The 22,229-nt window shown below is 36.5% G+C and overlaps 1 protein-coding gene across 2 annotated transcripts; it reads right to left on the bottom strand.

Moving 5' to 3' along the window:
* Nucleotides 1-1,441: 1,441 nt before the first annotated feature.
* On the bottom strand, nucleotides 1,442-22,088 carry LOC127965041 (dnaJ homolog subfamily C member 15). 2 transcript variants are annotated; one of them, XM_052565581.1, is made up of 6 exons: nucleotides 21,894-22,065; nucleotides 20,945-20,996; nucleotides 17,258-17,331; nucleotides 13,076-13,152; nucleotides 11,526-11,596; nucleotides 1,442-1,912 (listed from the first exon to the last, which is right to left on the bottom strand). In XM_052565581.1, exons 1-6 carry the CDS (start codon nucleotides 21,996-21,998, stop codon nucleotides 1,842-1,844), a joined length of 450 nt encoding a protein of 149 aa, XP_052421541.1. In that variant the 5' UTR covers nucleotides 21,999-22,065; the 3' UTR covers nucleotides 1,442-1,841. The 2 variants fall into 2 exon arrangements, with proteins under 2 accessions (XP_052421541.1, XP_052421542.1); XM_052565582.1 differs by lacking the exons at nucleotides 1,442-1,912; nucleotides 11,526-11,596 and adding an exon at nucleotides 12,568-12,774 and having other exon boundaries at nucleotides 21,894-22,088.
* Between the last annotated feature and the right edge of the window lie 141 nt (nucleotides 22,089-22,229).

The following is a 22,229-nucleotide window of genomic DNA, read 5'->3' as shown; positions in this document are numbered from 1 at the left end:
CATAATACTACGAAGAATTTTTTTAAATAATGAGTGTGAAAGTTGGCATACAGTATGTAGACTATAGGCCTTCACATATTTGAAATGTACAAGCTGTTAATATGACTTTTTATTAGGGATTTTGTTTTCACTTACATCATTGGCTCCTCTGGACAGTGCATTAAACACAGCTGTGATGAGGCCCTACTTGGGCGTTTTTAAAATTTTTACTTTTTAATGGAAATCCACCCTGACAGAGAGAAACCTGCGGAGAACAGGCTTGCACAGGAACTCCATGCTGGTTTCACAGTAAGCAGAGGCCGAAAATAGTTGCAGTCACAAGGGGGTCAGTGCTACACCATCTTACGACAGAGTGGCCTGACCGCAATGCAACTTTTGCCGGCTTATACCCCTGTTATACATGTCATCTGAAGAAAGACAGGTTTTGTGTAACAGTGTGGGACAGCATTCCCAGTTGTCTGGCACACCAGCTTTGATCAATTTTAACAGCCCCTAAGAATGGTCAAGCAGAAAAGAGCAGGCTGTGGCAGTAAATATATCCAGCTACAGAAGCGAGGCCAGAGCAGGGCAACACTCAAAGTGGCAAATATTTCATTAGCGTGCCAAACAGCTCACTGGGTTTTATTTGTAGACTGAAGCTTTCACCTACAGAGATCTCATGGCTGCAATAATCAAACGGAGCATTTGGAAATTGAACTGGGTCGATCTAGTCTTTCCATGACATACGACTTGCATTTATACTGCAACGGTCTGGCTTAATTTTCATGTTAGTCCATCTGGAACAATGAACGATCCAAGATAACGTCCTGTTTTGAAGCAGAAAATCAGTGACTGAGTCTTGTAAGAAGCAAATGGAAAACTTTCAACACATTTGTGAAAAAAAGTATTGTGTAGCATAGTTTATTATTATCATTATTATTACGGAATTGATACATTTAAATGAAGATACTTTAGTGTGAAATTAATGTAATGTTTTCAGACACTTAATTGCATGTTATCTGCAATTAAACTACAGTGTATTATATGCCTTCACATTACTAGCCATTTCTTAAATTAGAGTAGGCAGTAGGGACAAGCCAATACTCTGTTCTGAAAGTAGTTTGAAATTGTTCTCAAGGAAATGAAATACAAAATGCATCCTAGAAGCGATTTATTCCTCTATTGCTTGCCTTTTATTCCTTTTGCAGAAATGTGTAACTGGTTTGTGCAGCTTGTGTTGGAATAACTTGTCCTTGGAATGAATCTTGAATTTGACAAATGGCAAATCAGCAGTGCAAGTCATGGCATACAGAACGTCCCTCTGTCCAATCCCAGCCGCTCTGTTCCTGCGTGGATCCGTCAGATGTGCAGACCAGACAGACATCTGTACCGCAGGCATCAGTCAGAGCACAGTGGGAGGGAAACGGTACCGTACAAACATCAACAAAAACACAATGAGTCATTCCAGATTTGTAAAATTTGAGTTTATTCAGCATGCTAAAATAACTTAACACATACATAGTCTGGTCCCTATGGGTTAGGGGAAATACTTGAGGCTTTTTAGACCACCATTTTTCAGCAGACGTTAAACATTACACAAGTCACCTAAAAAAATAATAAAGATTAATGCGAGATACTTCACATGGACAGCGTGAAGATCCTTTAACATGAAGGATCAACCTTTGCCGACTTGCATTAAAGTGGTGGAGGGGAACAGTGACAGATAGAACAGAACGCAGTATGCTGAGAATCTGATTTATGGCAGAAAAACATGGAGGAGAACAATGACTAGTGGAGTCTCATGGGTGAGTTGGCGGCTCTGAAGTAGATGTAACTCTGCTGGGGAAGCGCAGGCAGCTGGGTCAGTGCCGAGGGCCAGAGTCAAGAAGATCTTTTGCTTCATTGATCTTTGCTGCCAAATACGGGGATCCACCTGCAGGAGAAGCAGCAGTTTATATCAGTATGTTCCTGTTTTTTGTCTTCTTTCTCCTCTTACTTTTTTGAAAGTGTAAAGGGTGCATTTCTAAAATAGCATTATCCTTATTATTTCATCTAAATGTGAGCACTTTATTCACTGGACATGCAGAGATTTTAAAAGTGAACAAGAACTGAAATGTTATTTTATCTTATGTGACCCTGGACCATGAGACCAGTCATAAGGGTCCATTTCTGGAAATTGAGATTCATAACTCATCTGAAAGCTAAATAAATAAGCTTTCCATTGATTTTAGAATCGGACAATATTTGGCCCAGATACAACCATTTGAAAATCTGGAATCTGAGGGTGCAAAATAAAATCTACATATTGAGAAAATCGCCTTTAAAGTTGTCCAAATGAAGTTCTTAGCAATGCATATTCAAAAATTAAGTGTTAATATATTTATGGTATGGTAAAAATTACAAAATATCTTCATGGAACATGGTCTTTGCTTAATTGATAAGATTTATTATAGTTTTTTAAATTTTTTTGAAATAAGTATCCTATGCTCAACAAGACTGCATTTATTTGCTTAAAAATACAGTAAATATTACAGTCTTAAAATTCTTTTTTCTATTTGATTTGTTTTTTAATGTAATTTATTCCAGTGATACAAAGCAGAATTTTTAGCATCATTTCTCCAGTCTTCAGTCACGTGATCCTTAAGAAATCATTCTAACATGCTGATTTGCTGCTCAAAAATAATTTCTAATTATTATCAATGTTGGAAATGCTTTTTAGGCTTAATATAGTGAAAGATGTGCTGAATTTTTTTCAGGATCTTGGATGTACAGAATGTTCAAAAGCATTTTTTTTTTTAAACTGAAATCTTTTGTAACATTATAATTGTCTTGACTGTAAATTTGAGCATTTTAATGCATCCTTGATAAATAAAAAATAAAAATTTTACCATAACACCATAACATTTGAACAGTAGTATGTTACACCCACTGTCGCAATACAATCAATTCCCATCCTAAATTTTCATCCTCATTTAATATCCAAATTCAATCAGAAATGTCATTAAAGAAATCAAATGGGTCACAAACTGTTTCACACTGACTTTAAAGTCACTTTGAAATTAAAAGGAGCAACATAACTCATTTCCTTCCACAGGCTCAATTCTATCTTGATTTGTGCTGCCTGCACTCCAGCTCTACATGCACACACTTTGTAGCAAAGAAATCTCTTTGCCTCCAATCGCTGACTTCCAGCCCACGTCCATGCCTTATAATAGGCGTGTGGCTGGGAGGGGGTAAAAATGTGCTATAGCTGGCAGCATGTGATGAGGCACACCTGGTGCCTGCTGCGCCTCATCATGCTGCTATAAATTTCCATTGCATCTTTGGTTCAGTGAAACACGTTCCACGAGTGCAAGCGTATGAGGCGCCCTGGAGGTCCAGAACACAGTCACAAAGCCAGAGCAGACTTTACCTGACGACAGCTAGACCCTTGCATCTGTACCAATCACTTTCTCCTCACTGCGTAATGAGCAATTTCAGTACATTTATTTACCTCTTACTTGCTTTGAAACATTTCGTAAAATAAAAATGCCAACCACTGTTTTCTTAAATGCCTACAAACTCTTCTATTTATTATTGTTTGCTGATGCAGCCAAACAGTGCACAATGTAGTGCAAAAGTTATATAGAGAGCATTCAACACATCAACAGTTTAATTAAACACATTTCTAATGCATCGATTTGCATGAAATTTTGCCATTAACTCAAGAAGTATACACAGATAAAAAAAAAAATCATAATACATCCTGGTATGTCTTTTTCGCTTCACAAAATCCATATTATTGAAGGGAAGATGAACGGAGCCATGCACCCAGAAATTCTTAAAGTTCCCTATTATGGATTTTTGAAAATAACCTTTCATGCACTGTTAACACAGCTTGAAGTGATTGAAAACGTCCTGCAAAGTTTTAAATCTGAAAGTGCACAGTGTATAAAGTTATTGTCTCTCAAAAGAAAGCGGTGACTCTGAATCACTGAAATGAGTCGTTTTCAAAATGAATCCCAAGCCGTTTCATGTTGATAACAACTTGTTGGTCTGAATAAACAATGCTAATTCAGTTTTCACCAGTAACGCTTTACATACATAGTATGTAGGTATATGACCCTGGACAACAAAACCAGTCTTAAGTCGCTGGGGTATATTTGTAGCAATAGCGGTAAAGCTTTCATTAGCCCGGTTTCAATAAATCAGACGCAGAAGTATAAATCAGCCTTAGGTTGCGAATGTAACTTTTGTGCAAAATTTTAATATTGCATAAACATTCATGAATAAGCACCATTTCCATCCAAGGTTTTGAGAGCAAAATCGTCATTTCCTGATAAACTGCCACTAAATATCAATTCAATTAAAGTTTATTTGTATAGTGCTTTTTATGATATAAACCACTGCAAAGCAACTTTACAGAAAATTAAGTTTCTCCAATATTTAGTAGAAGCTTATCTGTGGTGACTGTCAGTTTATGTGCATATAATATCACTAAGAAAAGTACTTTTTTAAATATTATAAATTACTTGTGCCTCAGAGCGAGCAGATGAAACACAATAAATTCTGTCATTGTTTTCAGTAGTGAATGCCAGCTGTTTGAGAATGCAGTCGTGGGAGACCATTCTGGGAGGAAGTACAGAAATACTCTGATGACAGACTGTTTCTCCCACTGTTTATATATGATGTGTGTATATATGGTATTTATATATGGTGTGTGTATATATGGTATATATATATATATATATATATTAGTAAACAATCCCGATTTGCTATAGTTTAGCTTGTTTGCAAGTTAAATTAAATGTTATTTTATAACAATAATGATCGATTCTTGACATTTGGTCAAGTTTGACAGCTTAAACTGGTAATTGACTGTTGTACAGTGGTTCATGAAACCAAGGTCACATGGGGTCAGCCATGAACCAGAGAGTTAATGCTGAATGACTGATAGCTAAAGTAATAATAATGATCAGCTTGTTACTTGGTGACAGACACTGGCCTGTCTAAACATGACAGACTGATGTTCTTAATTCAGAAAACATCAACAATCGCTGACATATTGGTTTAACCATTAGTAAAACTCTCTTGTGGAGATGTAAGGGAAAAAGTTGAGAACAGACAGAAAGAAATAAGGGAAAAAATGACGACTGGTGTATTTCCCAGGAGACCATCAGCCAGAGAAAGGTCAGTGTCGTCACAGTGGTGTGTCATGAATCTCACCAAAACATGCCACGATCACATGGAGCCAAGAAATAAAGTGATTAAATACATAAAAAAAACACTGATTTCTGAAGAAAAGCGAAAACTTAATTTATTTAAAAAAAAAAAAATACATACATAAAATAAATTTTATATGCTACTGACTTTGTGACCTGGACATGTTTTCGTGAGATTCAAGGAACAGTACTGTGGCAATGACGACCTTGCTTTGTTAAAGGAGTCACAGGATTTACACAGAGCCGTCCCTCTCCAGGATCCTGAAAGCATCCATTGTGTTCGTTTTCTCTCTCTCTCTCTCTCTCTCTCTCACTCACACACACACACACACACACACACACACACAAACACAGTCCCTGCCTGCCCGCTTGCACAGGACTATCATGATAAGCAACAATAACAAATTGGAAAACACACAGGAGAATGAACAGGTAGCAGGGAGCAGGGCCTGAGCAGGCTGCTAATCTGTCTGTGTGTCAGAGAGGAAGTGGAGCTGTGTGCTCAAACACAGCCTGCAGTGATGCACTTAATTACACATTAGTTTTTCTGCCAATATAATTTTGCTCAGGACATTTCCTATAGACACTGCCAATGGACTTATTTCACATGAGAGAAATCTTGCAATTTTTCGTAATGACTCAATTAATAAAAGCAGTGTATATTCCAATCAATTAACTGAACCATCAAAACTATGTTAAATAGTTTGTTTGCATCATAACATTATTTTCCACTATTTTGTTTACAGCTTCACATTTTTTCATATTAAAATGTTTCAATACACTAAGAAATCTATGTATGGTTTATTATTTACTCAGAAACTGGTGGTCATTGATTACAATGACGTTGAATTAAACATGAAATAAAATAATTACAATAATACCTGTTTTACAGTATCCAAAAATTTGTAAGTAAACATTACTGTTCCTTACAGTTGTTGTATTGGTGCATATAATGTTCATGTGTATTAGGGGTATCGCGATATACCAGTATTTACGATAACCGTGATATTCAAAGCAACAATTATCAATATTGTGTTAATTTAGTGTGTGACGTATACCGGTATTAGCGATAACCACAACATTTAAAACACCACATGTAAAGACTCCAGCGGCAGTACCTGGTTGAGCTCCCAGGTGGCAGTATTGTGCCGTAACACTGACATCTGTCACACAAGAAGAAGACACAGCTGCTCCGAGGAGAGTCGTGTTTATCGGAGCAAGTTGCCATTATTTTACTAGTCACAGAATGGGAAACGTTATATTAACCTGTTAACAGCAGTTTTCTGTGTTCATATATTGAAGTAAAGGGTGATTATTTTAATAAGTAATGTATTTTCTTTACTCATCTTATTTTTGTATTTGCAATAAATACGTCCTGAGCGTAGTAATACTTTATTTATTTGTTCAAATCCATTAACAGTTACACAAAACGGATCTTGAAAAACTGAGCAACCAAATTGCTATATTAATAAACTTACACAATTTTAAGTTGGTCACAGTGCCATGCACTTAATGCCTCGTCTGTGGTCATTCTTCAATAAGGTTCATTAAAAAATATTAGTTAACATATATAAATAACATAATAATGAACAATATTTACAAAGCATTTATTAATCTTAGTTCAAGTTAACTTCAGCATTTACTTATGCATTATTAAAATCACAAGTTGCAATTGTAAACATTAATTCACTGTGAACTAACAGGAACGACTATTTTTAATAACATTAACAAAGATTAATAAATTGTGTAATAAATGTATTTTTCATTGTTCATTCATGCTAGTTAATACATTAATGTTAATAAATGACATCTTATTGTAAAGTGTTACCATTAATATTTATTCATCATACTGCTGACAGTATTTTCTCTCTTGTTATTTCATAAGAGCTTCAAAGAAGATGGAGAAAGCCAGAGTCTTGTGCCCTTCATTTATCAGTATCCTTATGTTCATTGGGTGAAAAAGAAAAACTCAAACAAAGTTTTTCTCCCCCCCCCCCCCCCCAAGGTTTCTATAGATATCACAAAATATCGTGATCTTGCATTCTTAAAGCACAATAACCGCGACATGTAAAAACTAATATCGTGACAGCCCTAATGTGTATAATTTGATTATTCTTCCTTCTTTTTTTTTTTTTTTTAAAACATGTATAATACATTTACGTGTACGTGTACATGCGTGTGCGTGCGTGCGTGCGTGCGTGTGTGAGACCCTGGACACCAAAACCAGTCTTAAGTCGCTGGGGTATATTTGTAGCAATAGCAAAAAAAAATTTTTTTTACCCCTTCAGATTCCAGATTTTTAAATAGTTTTATATCGGTCAAATATTGTCCGATCCTAATAAACCATACATCAATGGAAAGCTTATTTATTTGTCAGCTTTCATATGATGTATAAATCTCAATTTCGGTCCCACTTTATATAAGGTGGCCTTAACTACTATGTAATTACATAAAAAATAAGTACAATGTACTTACTGTGTTCATATTGTATTGTAAAACACTTTTGCTGCTATTGAGGTGGGATGGGGTAAGGTTAGGGAGAGGGTTGGAGGTATGGGTAAGTTTAAGGGTGGGTTAAGGTGTAAAGTATGGGTCAACAGTGTAATTATAAATGTAATTACAGAAATTAAATACAGATGTAATTACATGTAGTTTTTTTAAATATAAGTACAATGTAAAAACATGTATGTACACAATAAGTACATTGTACTAAATTATTAATTAAAATGTAAGTACATAGTAGTTAAGGCCACTTAATATAAAGTGGGTCCTCAATTTCAAAAAATTGACACTTAACACTGGTTTTGTGGTCCAGGGTCACATATATAATTTTAATTTGTACAATTTAGCTCATGACACAAACCACACAAGTCACATGACAGACAATAACCTGAGATTTTTTTTTGACTGATTTTTCTTTTTAGTTTCTGCTTTTATTCGGTTTCAGTTAGATGAGTTAAGACATGTATGACGGCTTCTCAATGTCCCCATTTGCTCATAGCAAGCTAACTAATGAAAGGCAATCTAACAATCATTCCATGCCATTACTCTGACCACTCAAAGTTAATCATCTCATTACGGCCTAAAGAGTGGAGACCGGAGCGAACAACGTCGATCCTCACGTCAATGTTAAACCTTGCCTTAGGGGCAAGACAAAGGGCTACAGGCAAGATGAACACAGAAATATAGAAAAGTGCTCAATCTCATCTGGGTCACAGAGTCTACTCTGACATGAAATGTGTTTGATGTCAAGGTGAGACATTAGGAGGCATGTGTATGTACAGACCTGTATTGATAACTCACCAGTCACTGGCTGCATCCCAAATCTCATACTTCCCTGCTATATAGTAGGCAGAAAAAGAGCAGTATGTCTGAATTCACAGAATTCATAAAACTACAGGTGAAAAGTACCAGGATGAGTTTATAAAGTGTGCATTAAATGGATACTTTAGCATCCCATGAGCACACAACTGATGCTGGTTTGTCACATGACTGTGACGACATGATGAATATAATACATATTCACCATATGCATATTAAACACAACATGATTTTTAACAGCCGTGAGGTTTTTATTCAAAAGTGTGCGATTTTGGACACAGCCATTGAGTTTTGATAATTCAGAGGCTTTTACTGACAATGTCTTGTGAATCAGAAATAAGACATTTTGAGACTGTTGTTACTGAATGCCTGCATTGTTTCACTCGCATGTCAGATGCACGGTAAATAAAATGCTACATTGCATCATAAACAATCCTCTGTGTTGATAATGGCTCTCCTGCAGAACAGATGCTAGTGTCGCAGCATCCATCAGCCTCCACAGTTCAGTTGCTAAGAGACGTCTTTGTTGACAATCCAACACCTGCGATGTTTAATGGATGCTTTGCCATTTCATTTCCTTATAGGAACATTTGGTAAGCGATATCAAAGAGGAATATCAAACATTCATAAAAGTATGACCACATTAGCAATACTTTGGCAAAATTGTGTGGACACAAAGGTTTATTGTCTGTTGTCAATAGCATAGTGATATATAGGCTTGTCATAATCATAAAGTTTGTGCTGAGGATAAAACAAATAACTGAGATTAACGATTTCATTCAATTTTGTTCACTTACAGTGCAGTCTAACTTTTTTTTTCTTATACTATAAAATAGGCCTATAATTTCTTCAATGCTGTTAAAATGAATAACATTTATATAATGTAACATAACATAATCTTTTGTCCTCGTACGAAATTCCCATTTGTCAGGGATTTTCTACCGGATTTCATCCATGACAATTCTCCAAACTTTAAGCCTATCGATCATATTAAAAAAGGCTGAGTTTTTCAGTATGTTCTATCTCAATCTCTTTCAACAGGAAAGCTAACTGCACTCATCAAGCCATTTCATGGGGTCTTTCAGACATCAGCTCCTTCACTAGTCTAACAAACGCTATGGACGCTTGCACACCGTTATTAACGGCACTGTATTAAAGGATTTCTCAGCAGAGCTGGAGGATGGGACGAATCTGGCACACTTTCTCTGCAGGACGTCCTCCCTGCAGTCACGAGCCTTATCGCTCCACGACAGACAGAATCACAGAGACCATCGCTTATTTCACTGAGAGTATTAGTGGTCGAGAGGAGCAAACACACACACACACATCTATAAACAGCAGCTCGGAGCGCTGTGAGAAACGCACCTGAAAGAGGGTAAACCAGAGAAAGGCAAGGTGAGGCCATTAACCTTGAACAGAAAAAACAGGGCGAGTACAGTCACCAAGAAAAAATAAAGACGCCGGCTCACGGTGAGTAATAGGTGAAACCATGCTCTTAAAAAAAGAACATGGTAAAAAACAGACAGCGATTTATAAACTGTGTCGTACAGATCAGAGTGAACAAATCCTTATCAGATCTAAACACATTTTTACCTGGTGCATTATCTCTAATGTGTGATATACAATATTTATTATAACGGTTTACAATGATTCTGAATGCAATATATATATATATATATAAAAGAAATAATAAATGAATAATTTGGTGAGATTATTATTTTTTTTTAAAGAAAGAAATCTCTTATGCTATTTCTTTCATCAAAACATTATGTTATTAGAGTTCAAAATAAATGTTTATATTTGAATATAATTTTAAAATGTAATTTATTCCTGTGATCGAAGCTGAATTTTCAGCATGATTCCTCCAGTCTTCAGTGACACGAGATCCCTCAGAAATCATTCTAATATGCTGATTTGCTGCTCAAGACATATTTTATTAGATTATTATTTTAATATACATATAAATATGTGCTGCCTAATATGTTTGTTGATAATATAAACATTTTATTGTATTATTAAATAACAGCATTTATTTGAAATCAATTTTATAATTAATGTAAAAATGTTTTAAGTTTAGAAGTGCATTCTGTCCCTTACATTGATTTAAACCACCTTTCATGATTAAAAATACTAATAAAAAAAGATCCCCAAAATTTAAACATTAGTATATAAATATTGCACTGATCCTTTCCTCATTTTAAGTCACTTTGGATTAAAACAACTGCTAAATAATAGTAATAATAAACAGAAATTATATATATATATATATATATATATATATATATATATATATATATATATATATATATATATATATATATATATATATATATATATATATATATATATATTTAATTTAAATTTTCTAAAGGGTGTCAATAGTTTTACTTTCCTTTCTCATCTCATGACAAGCATTAAGATTATTAATAGCGTCTCCGATTTAAAATCTAAAGAGTTGGTAAGACTGATTTATTCCTATGAATTATTGAAAACTATAAGCTGAATACATTTAAAACTGATGCAAGGTGATTAAAATTAAATTATTAATGATTAATTCATTCTGCATGGCATTTTTAAATCTGTAAATAAATGCTGCTGTTTATTTCTATGTTTTTTTATTACTGGTGAATATGCAAATAATTCAATGTCATTCTTCCTTCAGTGAAAGACGAATAGAAAACACGCTTTGTTATCTGCAGTATTTTTCAGCTGTATTTAAATTCTGAACATCTTGAATCTACAGTACTGGCTGAAGCGATGGCTCACTTCATCATGTCCTGCTTTGTGTGGTTCTCATTTATGGTTTATATTACAGCAAGTCAGCATTTCAGGGATGTGAGCTCTCTTTAAAGAGTGTGTTATGACAAATGACAGATGCTGTTCAAATCAATAATGTAATCAACACCCGTCTCTGCCGCTGTCTGCTCAGACAATACACTGAGCTACGGCAGCATCTGGAGAGCTGAGTCAGAGAATTATTGATCAACTCACAGCCTTCCCAACATGACAGCCTGAACTACTGACCTTTATCTGGATGATTTAGGACCATGATCCTTCTGTGGGCTTCCCGTACCTTTGCCTTGCTGCTGGTCGGACTGCACAAAACAAGAAAACAGATCATTTAGGAAAGGAGCACACCACCATCTAGTGGCCGCAGTGAGAACTGCAGGATGAATCTAATTACAGGCCTCCAGACTGATTCTTTAGCACTACTCATCAACATGTGTGGTCTGTCTCTAACACTGCACAAATAAACTGGAAATACTAAATCTGGACATCCCCTGAAAATCCCCAATTCAGTGGGCAAAACAGGCAGCAGACCTAGAAAAAAAAGGGGGGATTTGTGCTTACGGACATTTTTAATTTGTCCGTCAAATGGATAAAGACAAGCATTTGACAAAACAACAAAAAGGAACTGATTTTTTTTTTTTTTAAATGCAATGTAAAATGTATATCAAAATTATTTATTAGTTTACTATTTGATTGCTTTATTTATATAAATTAAATTAAACTATAAATTACTTTAATAACCATTTTAAATGTCATTAATGTAAAAATGACTCATTTAAAATGTTCAATTAAATGAAACGCTTTAAGTCAATACATTTATCAATGTAAAAAGTGACTTAAATTTTTATGTTTGAAAAATAAAATTGGTGACTTATTTCTTATTTTGAAAAGTCTCTTCCTTGTCTTTTTTATATGTCCACATTGACACGTAAAATTAATTCCAATGAATTATTAAACCGATTGTTTTTTAAAGAGTTTGTTTTTTTGGTGTTGCTTTATATAATATAATATAACATAATATAACATAATATAACATAATATAATATAATATAATATAATATAATATAACATAATATAATATAATATAATATAATATAATATAATAATATAATATTCTTTTTATCTATCCCCTTAAAGAGTTTAATTTTCCACGAGTGTAGAGAGATCAAGGTATATTAAAGCAAACAGTAACATTACTGAGGCCAGTTATTTCAGCTGTGAGTGACAGACACCAAAGTAAATCTAAAGACAGATGAGAAGAGAATAACAAAAACTATTAACCTGAATCAGTACCATTTTATGAGCCTGAATATGGTCGACAATGAATACATCCAAGAAACATCATTTACAGTCTGGTTCAGCTCTATGAAAACATTAGTCCAGTTCGACTGACAACACAAAGAAACGAGGCGCTCGGCTTCGCCACACAGGACGTGAAGCTTGCGAGGTGTGAGTCACACCTGGTGTGGGACCCTGTGAACTTCTGTTGAAGTAAGGGAAATTTTAGAGGAGGAGGGTGGTCCACCGAAAAAGGAGATTACAAAGTTAGAGACACAGCTGAGACTTTTTCCCATTAGACAAATTAGGATCAAAGCCGTGACGACATGAGATGACAACCGGCTTCAAACCAAAAGAATTGCCCCCGGACTTAACCGCATGCTCTTCTGGGAAGTGCAGTGTGTATATACTGTAAAACACCTTTGTTTTCTTCCATGACAACTCATAATGAGAGAATTCAGTAAGAGGAATTGCAGTGATTTAGGCTTTGTTTAGCCCACAATTACCTGATCCCGAGAACAAGGCTGGCTTCCCGTCTGGTCATCTTCTGCTCAAATCCACCTTTGTAATATGCAGAAAATGACTAGGAAAGAAGAGAACAATTTTGAAAACATGATCCAAATTCCATGTTAAGCTCGATCAACTGCATATCTGTGGCTTATTGTTGATTACCAGGGGGGAAACAGTGCCTTTTTCAGTTTTAAACCGTTAGAATGGATATACACAGGGTCAGGCAGTAAACGTTAACATATACACTGCTCTCAAAGAGTCAAAAGTCTTCAACCCTGTTGGCTTTAAACTGGGATGATTGAATCACTTGTACCCAATCTTTCAATTGGGTGGTCACGATGCACACAATGAGACATGACAGAAGTATCTGTGCAGCAGACATTACACTGCCAATCTGTAATCAGAAGTTTATTCACCCAGAAAACTGATCCCAGCTGGAAACGATTTTACAGCTCAAATTATAAACAGGGTTTGACTGAATAATTCCTCTAAGTGCTTTAATAAAAATATAAGCTTCACATTTCTAGCATTTTTGGGGTTAACAGGGTTTCCACTGGTTTTATGAAGGTGAATTTCCCAGGTTAAGGGAACACAATGCATCAGAATGTTCTCTGTATGTAAATGTCTTATTTTTAAGCTTTTTTGATATTTCAACTGGAAAATGACAAAAATGCTGAGGGCAAATTAAGACATTTTAAGTCCTACAGGAAAAAGAGGGACAAGTCAAAATACATTTCTGTAGAAATCAACATGAATTTGCAGAGTATTGTACTGAACCCATAACATTCCTTCAACCAGATGATGTCTGATGTACACAATAACATGTAGAATCTCAATACTGATGGCAAACAGGTTGCTTTGGATCAGATAAAAGCCTCAAGATCAGCACTTTCACCTCATTATGTGAAAATAGAGACCATAGGGATTTGAGATGATTGACCCCATAATTATCCAAATTCTCAAACTAAACACGTGCTCATGCTGGAATCACCATAATCGCAAAATTGACTGACTTGTAAAAAGTGTTCACATTCTCGTTGAACCCGTAATTCCAATTTGTAAAATCAGAAACTTTTATGAATATTAATTAACATTTGCATTATTTGCTATATTGCAGTTTTGTCTTTTGATTACTCAAAATTACGTCATATTATTTAGCTGCTATTAGAAGCACACAATCCCAAGTCTGAGGACATGTACAGATCTGAGTACAACATGGTGTGAATCAGTGTTTGGGGGTAATGCATCGCAAGTAACGTCAGTTACGTAATCCGATTTTTTTTCAATAAACTAATCAATTACAAGAGAATATCAGAGTTACTTTTTCAAAAAAGTAACACCAGTTACTTTGTTTACCATTTAAGTCTCCTGTCCACATATTTGGAAAAATCGGATGTGTGCGCTACGTGAACATGATGTAGTGCATACTAAATGTGAATGTGCATTAATTCATCCCACTCACACACACAAAAAAAATAAAGATGAATAAATGTTTTTTTTAGTGCTGAAGAGTTCTACTGTACAGACATGAATTTACTTTTCAGTCAGGTTTATGCACTACACATTTTGGTGTGAAAGGGCTTTTACATTTGCTATAAATAGAACTTCTTATATATATAAAAAAAAAAAAAATCAAGTAAACTGTAAATCAAATAAACTGCTCATATTTAAAAAATAACGCAAAAGTAATGTAACGCATTACTTTCCATAAAAAGTAACTTAAGTAAGGTAATTAGTTACTTTTTTAGGGTGTAACGCAATACTGTAATGCATTACTTTTAAAAGTAACTTTCCCCAACACTGGTGGGAATGAACCATAAGGACCCAAGACTGGGTTTAAAGAAAGTCAGAAAGGACAAGTTTCATGAAGTGTTTTTTGAGGAAATTTTAAGATGCTGAGATTTTGTTACAGTACAGACCTCACAAGAGCCATGTTTACGTTGCCATTTGCTTCAAAAATGTTCCACTTTGGGACTTTTCCATATACAGTTCAACAAGTTCACACATACAGTATTTTCAGCACATACTAAAGATTTAAAGAAACGGTTCACCCCAAAAATGTTATTCTTTATTTTAACTCTTAAAAAATTATTTGCTCATTGTCATTCTAAGCCCATATGCTGTTGTTTTTAGAAGACTTCTGAAGAATTGTTAAACAGCTGAAGCACTGAATAAGCTAACAACAACAGGGCTACAATAATATCTCATTGATACATCATAAATGTATGACTTGGTTTATTACATGACTTGCTTATTATATTTCTTCTTGAACCAGTATGACAACATGGCGTATAACGCACAATTTATGGACTACCTTTATGCTTCCATGATTTGTTTTTTTTTTTTTTTTTACATTTCAGATTTCTATAAACTGTGGTGGCATAAGCAAGAGATTTTTTTAACAATTCTACAGAAATGTATTTTTTGTGATGTCACACACTTCTGTGTTCCACGGCAACTGGAAAACATGAGGGTGAATAAACAATGACAGAATTCTCATAGTTTTTTTGCGGAACTATCCCTTTAATTAAAGTTCCATAACAGATTAACATCGGTCTGTGGCTCCTTCAGAAATCGTACATACTACCGGATTTCGGTCAGAGTTCACGACTGAGTAAAAACATGTGTACGTTCCGAGGGCGAGAGAGAGGCCACAATGTTCAGTCCGATCTCAGCCCACGACAGGACACTTAATCACACTCATCCATTATGTGATTCACAGAATGATGAAATCGCTGGATTAATAACTCTAATATTGATCTATTACAAGTGTGCTATGTCGCGAACCTGGTTTAGGAAAAAGCCGCTGAGATCTGAGAAGTTTCAGAGTGCACACAGGTGGACCGGTTGAGTCAAAGCGCTGGAAACCAGCCCCGACCACACAACCCTGGAGATTAAGAAGAACCTGGCCAAATCAGCATTACAAACTCCATCAAAAGCCAGAAGCACAGCGTGAATTACAGCAGCGGCCAGTAAGATGTGATGAATCAGTCCATCGCCCTACAGCAGGAGGCTTAACATGCCAACATCGCACGCAGGCAAGTGCCTCAAGATGTGGAAATGAACATGGAAAAATCCAAGTTTCATTCCCACGTATCATCGCTTTCTGAAATGGAAGCTGTGTTTAAAAATGAATGTTGTGTTGGAACTTTTCACAGTGGGGATATTGATTCATTGGATGTTAGAAAACATTCACGCAGCATTTGCTTGTGTACAATCTCAGAAAAAAGGTACAAAAGCACTGCTTTCGCCAAATGTCTATGGTGGCAGCGGTGAACACAGCCGTATTCTGCTCAACTTTGGTGGATAAGGAAGTCAGTAAAGACAAGCCATTTATGTAGAGCTCCGTATCTGCACCAGCAGTCAGACGCATCAGGACTAGGGCTGTACGATATTGGGAAAAAATTACATTGCGATATTTTATTTTTCTGCTATATATATTACGATATGAAATCTAATCAAATTGTTTCTTACAAACAAAAATGGGTTGAGCACACTTACATTCTCATTTTAAATGATTTAAACTTCGACAACATCGTGTCAATTGATTAATATGCGCGAGGGAGAGAGAGCAAGACGGCGCTTGTGTTGTTTGAAGATGGTAAACGTGCGGCCAGTGCTCGCTCTCTCTCTCTCTCTCTCTCTCTCTCTCTCTCTCGCACTCTCTCTCTCTCTCTCTCTCTCTCTCTCTCTCTCTCTCTCTCTCTCTCGCGTGCGCTCTCTCTCTCTCTGCCCTGTTAAACTCACAGCACTTAAAATTTTAGCTGTGCAATTAATCTGCGAATCACATTGGTCAATTGCCGAACAGTTAATGAATAACGGATCAACTACGACAGCCTACATCGCACATCCTGCGATGTGACTATCGTGGATTCGTACAACGCGATATCGATGCTTAAACGACACATCGTGCAGCCCTAATCAGGACTCTCGCAACACTTCTCTGAGAGGCCCCTGATTGTGTCTGTTGTACTTACATCTCATTAGCTGCTGTTTCAATTCCTTAGGACTGAGGAAGGCAACAGTCTACAATGATGGATTTGCTGGAGAAGCACTAATAAAGTAGAGTGTTTGATGTCTATAAAAAGTACTAATATCTATAATTATTGAACCAATATATAACATTTGTTGCTAAATAAGGTACAGAGAAAATTGGTTTGTTCATTTCTGAAACTTACCGTGGAGGGGACCTTCTTAGCAGCTTCTGTAATCACCTGACTCAGAGGCCTCCATAAGTGGAATGCATATCGACCTAAAAGCAAATGTAATAAAGGGAAACATGCATTGATGGGTTGAAAAGTGTGCCACTTGATTAGACCATTTACAGAGTTCATTTCCAGGGTTAACAGAGTTGGTTTAAGGGTGAAACCAAGGACAAAACCACATTTTAGTCTTATTCAATATGTGTTAAAGGTGAGGTCGCCTTTCAACTTCCCTTGGTATTTATTTGGTCAGGGTGCGGGTGAACTGCCAGCGGTTGTGGTTCGACTGTGAAGCAACACACTGCAAGTCAGCAGCACTCAACTAAATGAACATATAATGCTTTCGAACATCCAGCATTTAATAAAGAAGCTGTGAAAAGCCATCGAGCTGCTCCTTTAACCCAACCAAACAGTAGGTGAAGAACACATGAAATCATTGGGAACGTTTTGGGAATTTCATTTCATCAAACTCTAAGAAGCACATTTGTTGAGAGGAAAACGTTATTTTGCTTTTCAGCAAAAAAAGTGTTTGAGGCTCCCTCCGCTGTAATCCAAAGCCCTGCCTCTGAGCGGAGCAGACCACACACCACCTCAGCTTTTGGCAGGAGCGCTGCCCCCTCGATGTACTGAAATGGGAATCAGCCCCCTTCCTCAAAGCGACCACAAGTGCTATTCCATCCTGACCTCACACAGCTATGGGTGGAAGACTTGGAGACTAACAATGATTAGCTACCACGCAGGAGTAGGGAGGACGGCAGAGACACCTGCCAGAAAATAATCAAACGTAAACAGGCCGATGACGAAGTCACTTAAATGATTTGGCCACAAGCAGGTCGTTTAAAAGTCGCTTTGATTCCTTTAATGCTAGAGGCCGCGTTGACCTCATTAACCAGGCTGAGCTTCATCTGGGGGCTTGAACAAACACTCACAGTAAGTGTGGCTTAACCATCACCATCGCCATCATCTCCAGTGATTTCCAATCCTTTAGAATCACATCATAAATATTTGTGGGCAGCTTCAACGTACGGAAAGTTTAGCTAAATATTTTAAGAAGACAAGGGAGAATTTTTTTTTATTACATTATACAATGGCTACTTTATCCCACTGTGAACCGCAACATGAGGGATTTTAGCTTACAAACATCCTGCCTAGAAACATAGTCTTCGCCAGAACGCAAACACGAAAGCTTCGCCAACACTGTGTTCCAAGAGCGCTGATATCTAGCTCAACAGACTTTTCACTTTACTTGTCTGTGTTTGTGCTTTCTAGACAGACCGGCAGTCTGTTAATTAGTGATGGAGAGCTGTCACTGATTCATTTAAGCACATTCATTCGTCCGGGATTGAAATCTGTAATCAAACAAGTCTTACAAGTCTTGAAGATTGAAGTCAAACAAGTCTTAATGAGTGAATTATTGAATCATTCCCTCAACTGATTTGCTCTAGCACATCTATTCATTTAGGACTGAAATAACTGATGAGTGTTTTCATGAGTGTGTTACTGAATCATGTACTAAATGGATTTGTTCAAACACACTGATACATTCAGGATCAAAAAAGATGCCTGGGTCATATTCACTAATAGTTTTGTATATTACTTAATATTTGCACACACAGGAGATCAGAGAACTTCTCATGAAAAATACATTTTCTAATTCATAACATGCAAATATGCACATGGATTTGTTCGATTACTCGATTTACTTGGGCGGCAGTGGCTCAGTGGTTTATGTAGGTTGTCTACAAACAGGAAGGTTGGTGGTTCAATCCCCGGCTCCACCTGACCAAGTGTCGAGGTGTCCTTGAGCAAGACACCTAACCCCAGCTGCTCCCGACGAGCTGGATGGCGCCTTGAAACCTGTAAAGCGCTTTGGATGGCCATGGGGTCTGTTGAAAGTGCTATATAAATGCAGTCCATTTACTCACAACCATGTCATCAATTATTTTAATCTCTTTATTCAGTCGAAAATATATTAAGATTTTTGAGGAAAACATAGTGGACTTCAATGGTGCTCAATGTGCTGAACGCCAAACTGCAGTTTCAATGCAGCTTCAAAGGGCTCTACACAGTCCCAGGAATCAAGGAATAAGGGTCTTATCTGGCGAAACGATCAGTCATCGGCCTAAATTTCTTTTTGACAGAAGAAAGAAAGTTATAAACATCTTGTATGACATGGGTGTGAGGAAATTATCCGATTTTTTATTTATTCTGGAAGTGAACTAATCCTTTAACCTTGGCTCGATCTAATGTTAATGAATTTAGAATACTCAACATGAGTGACCATGTGCCTGAGGTTAATATTTTTCCTTTATAACCTTTAATTACTTTCGGTAGCAAACATACACCACTTTCTAAAAGATCCTCAAGCAACGCTATCCTCAAAACCAGTTCAATAAACACCTTTTATACACAGACCCAGACTCCAGAACTCTCTTTAGCCAGCCCTAACCATAACTGAGTTTTTACACTGAGAAACTTTGCAGCTCGTGTTTATTAACACATTTTTTTCTTACTGTATTACTGGAATGTAATGACAGTGTGAGTTATTGAATCATTAGGCTTGTTTGAGATGAGCAAAATCTGCGCAGATCCGATCACCGGTGATCATTGCGAGATGCTTGCCTGTTAGAAAAGTGTCCAAGGACATGTCAACTGATACATTTCTCTGGCTTAAAATACATTTTAGTCTGGCTTAAAACAAGGGAATGAATTCTGAAGAATGCTTGCTACAAAACAGAGCTGCATAGGGTCTCATTCACGAAACACGAGCAGAACGAATTTGTGTGTAAATCGCGTGTAAAGTGGTTCTGGCGTAAATTTTCGGATTCATTAAAACGTTCGTATTTTCCAAACGTTAGTTAGTATGAAATAAATCTACACCTGCTCCCAGCCACGCGTAAATAGTGCGTTTGACGTCTGAACGTTTTGCTCATTAATACGGCTGCATTTTAATTCATAATCGGGTACATATTTACACAGCATTTTGAAAAAAATATTATATATAGTAATTACATACGGTTTTTCTTTTCACTTCTGGGACTGTTCGATTAACAGATGAAATTCCATTAACAAGCCACAAGGCACAAGGCGCATCTCAAACAAGCCTATTGCTTCACTGATTCATTCAGGATCCAAACAAGTGACTGTCTTAATGAGTGAGTAACTGAATCATTTACTCAACTGATTTGATTAAGCACATTTTGGAACTCAAAAGTACATGAAATTGAGTTTGCATAGCAAAAGGCTTGTATGCTTTGCTCTTAAAGACTATTGCAATTTGCTGAGGCTAACACTACCGTGTGCCACAACATGACAATATCATGTTATATAACTTAGATGCATAATTTGTCATATGGCTAATTCTAATCAACAGCTTGAAATTGCTTATCACAGTCAAACCATGCAAGAAAATACAAGCAATCCAGTCTCCCCTGGAGTAATCTGAGGTTGAGCACTACCTCAAAAGCACAATGGTGATCAATCTTCAGTTTGAAGCGGTAACCTTTGGTTCTCAGCCCAGATCTCTAACCACTAGACTAGGCCATACCCCACATATTATAGAAATGCATGTAACATCTGCATGTGACTATGTAACACGAGTTTTAATGACACACAGATCTCCAAATGGATGCGTACACAGCGGTCCAAAGCAGATGTGCTCACCTGCAAACCCTGCCGCTGCAACTCCCAGCCCCACTGCCATCAGACAGCCACCCTGAAACACACACACAAACATCACATCACTTCGATAATTAATAACAAACACAACTCAAACACTGGCAGAGAAGGATTTTAAACATAAGATGAAACACACAAGGTTCTCCCTTAGAAGATCATCAAAGATTTAAAAACCAGACTAGACTTCCACTGGAAATTTAAGATTCTTCCTAGAGCTTTTTTGTTAATTTGTTAAGATTCCAAATTCCAAAAATTCCATACAGATTTCCACTGACTGATAAATCATTGCACTGTATGATTCATGAATTAATGCTTCCGTGTCATACAGTTCAGATTTAAAGCCCTTTAACATTTAAGATGTTATATCTATCTATCTATCTATCTATCTATCTATCCATCTATCTTCTCAGACAATACCCCAAAATTTATAAAAACACCCAGAATGCCCCAGCTATTTATGTTACTTCAAAATGCATAGCAAAGACCTAGAATGCCACCAGAAACCACCAGGAACACCTTTATAGAGACCATTTGTATCCATAAGGTGCATATAAAATTCTGACTTTCAAATAAGGCTTTGACAAAGAAGATTGACAAATGACTAACGTTATACTTATTAAATCAGCTTGTATGTTATGTATAGCTTTTGGTGGGCCATAAAGTGTTAATTTCCCGTCACAACACTTACGTAATCATTATTGGGTCATTTTTGTTAATGCATCAGTTAAACATTCATTAGATGTTGAATTGTTTCAACATCTCTGGTAAAAAAAAAAAAAAGAAACAAAAAAGGTAAAAGTCTTTGTCAGAAGTCAGATGTGAGCAGCAAGGTCAATGTGAGCACACACAGATGCAACTCTCATGACACAAGCTCAGTCATTTCACAGTAAAACGGTGTAAGTGCTCCGGACTCTCCAGCGCGACATTTACTCACAAGGCGTTTGTCAATATCTGTCTCACTCTGCCCGGTGGATCTCGGTGTATATTCAGCATTTCTCATGAAGTCCCCCTCCATCACTACACCACTGGAGCTCGCCATGCTGAAGATGATGACAGACCATACATCTACGGAGACACCAGAGGGACAAACTTCGCGCTGCTACGGGGTCTCGCGATTCCAAAACGTTTTCATACCTCACAGATTCGTGTGCCCCAAACCTCCAAAAACAAACTGTAACTGCCAAGAATTACCGTGTGTTTAAAAAGCTTTTAAGCACTATGTTTCATATGAATACTGGTGTTAAGCGGGCAATACCACACAGACCGACTA

Source organism: Carassius gibelio, chromosome B9 (assembly GCF_023724105.1).
Source record: "Carassius gibelio isolate Cgi1373 ecotype wild population from Czech Republic chromosome B9, carGib1.2-hapl.c, whole genome shotgun sequence".
Taxonomy (NCBI): Eukaryota; Metazoa; Chordata; class Actinopteri; order Cypriniformes; family Cyprinidae; genus Carassius; species Carassius gibelio.
This window is presented reverse-complemented; position numbering and strand designations above follow the sequence as displayed.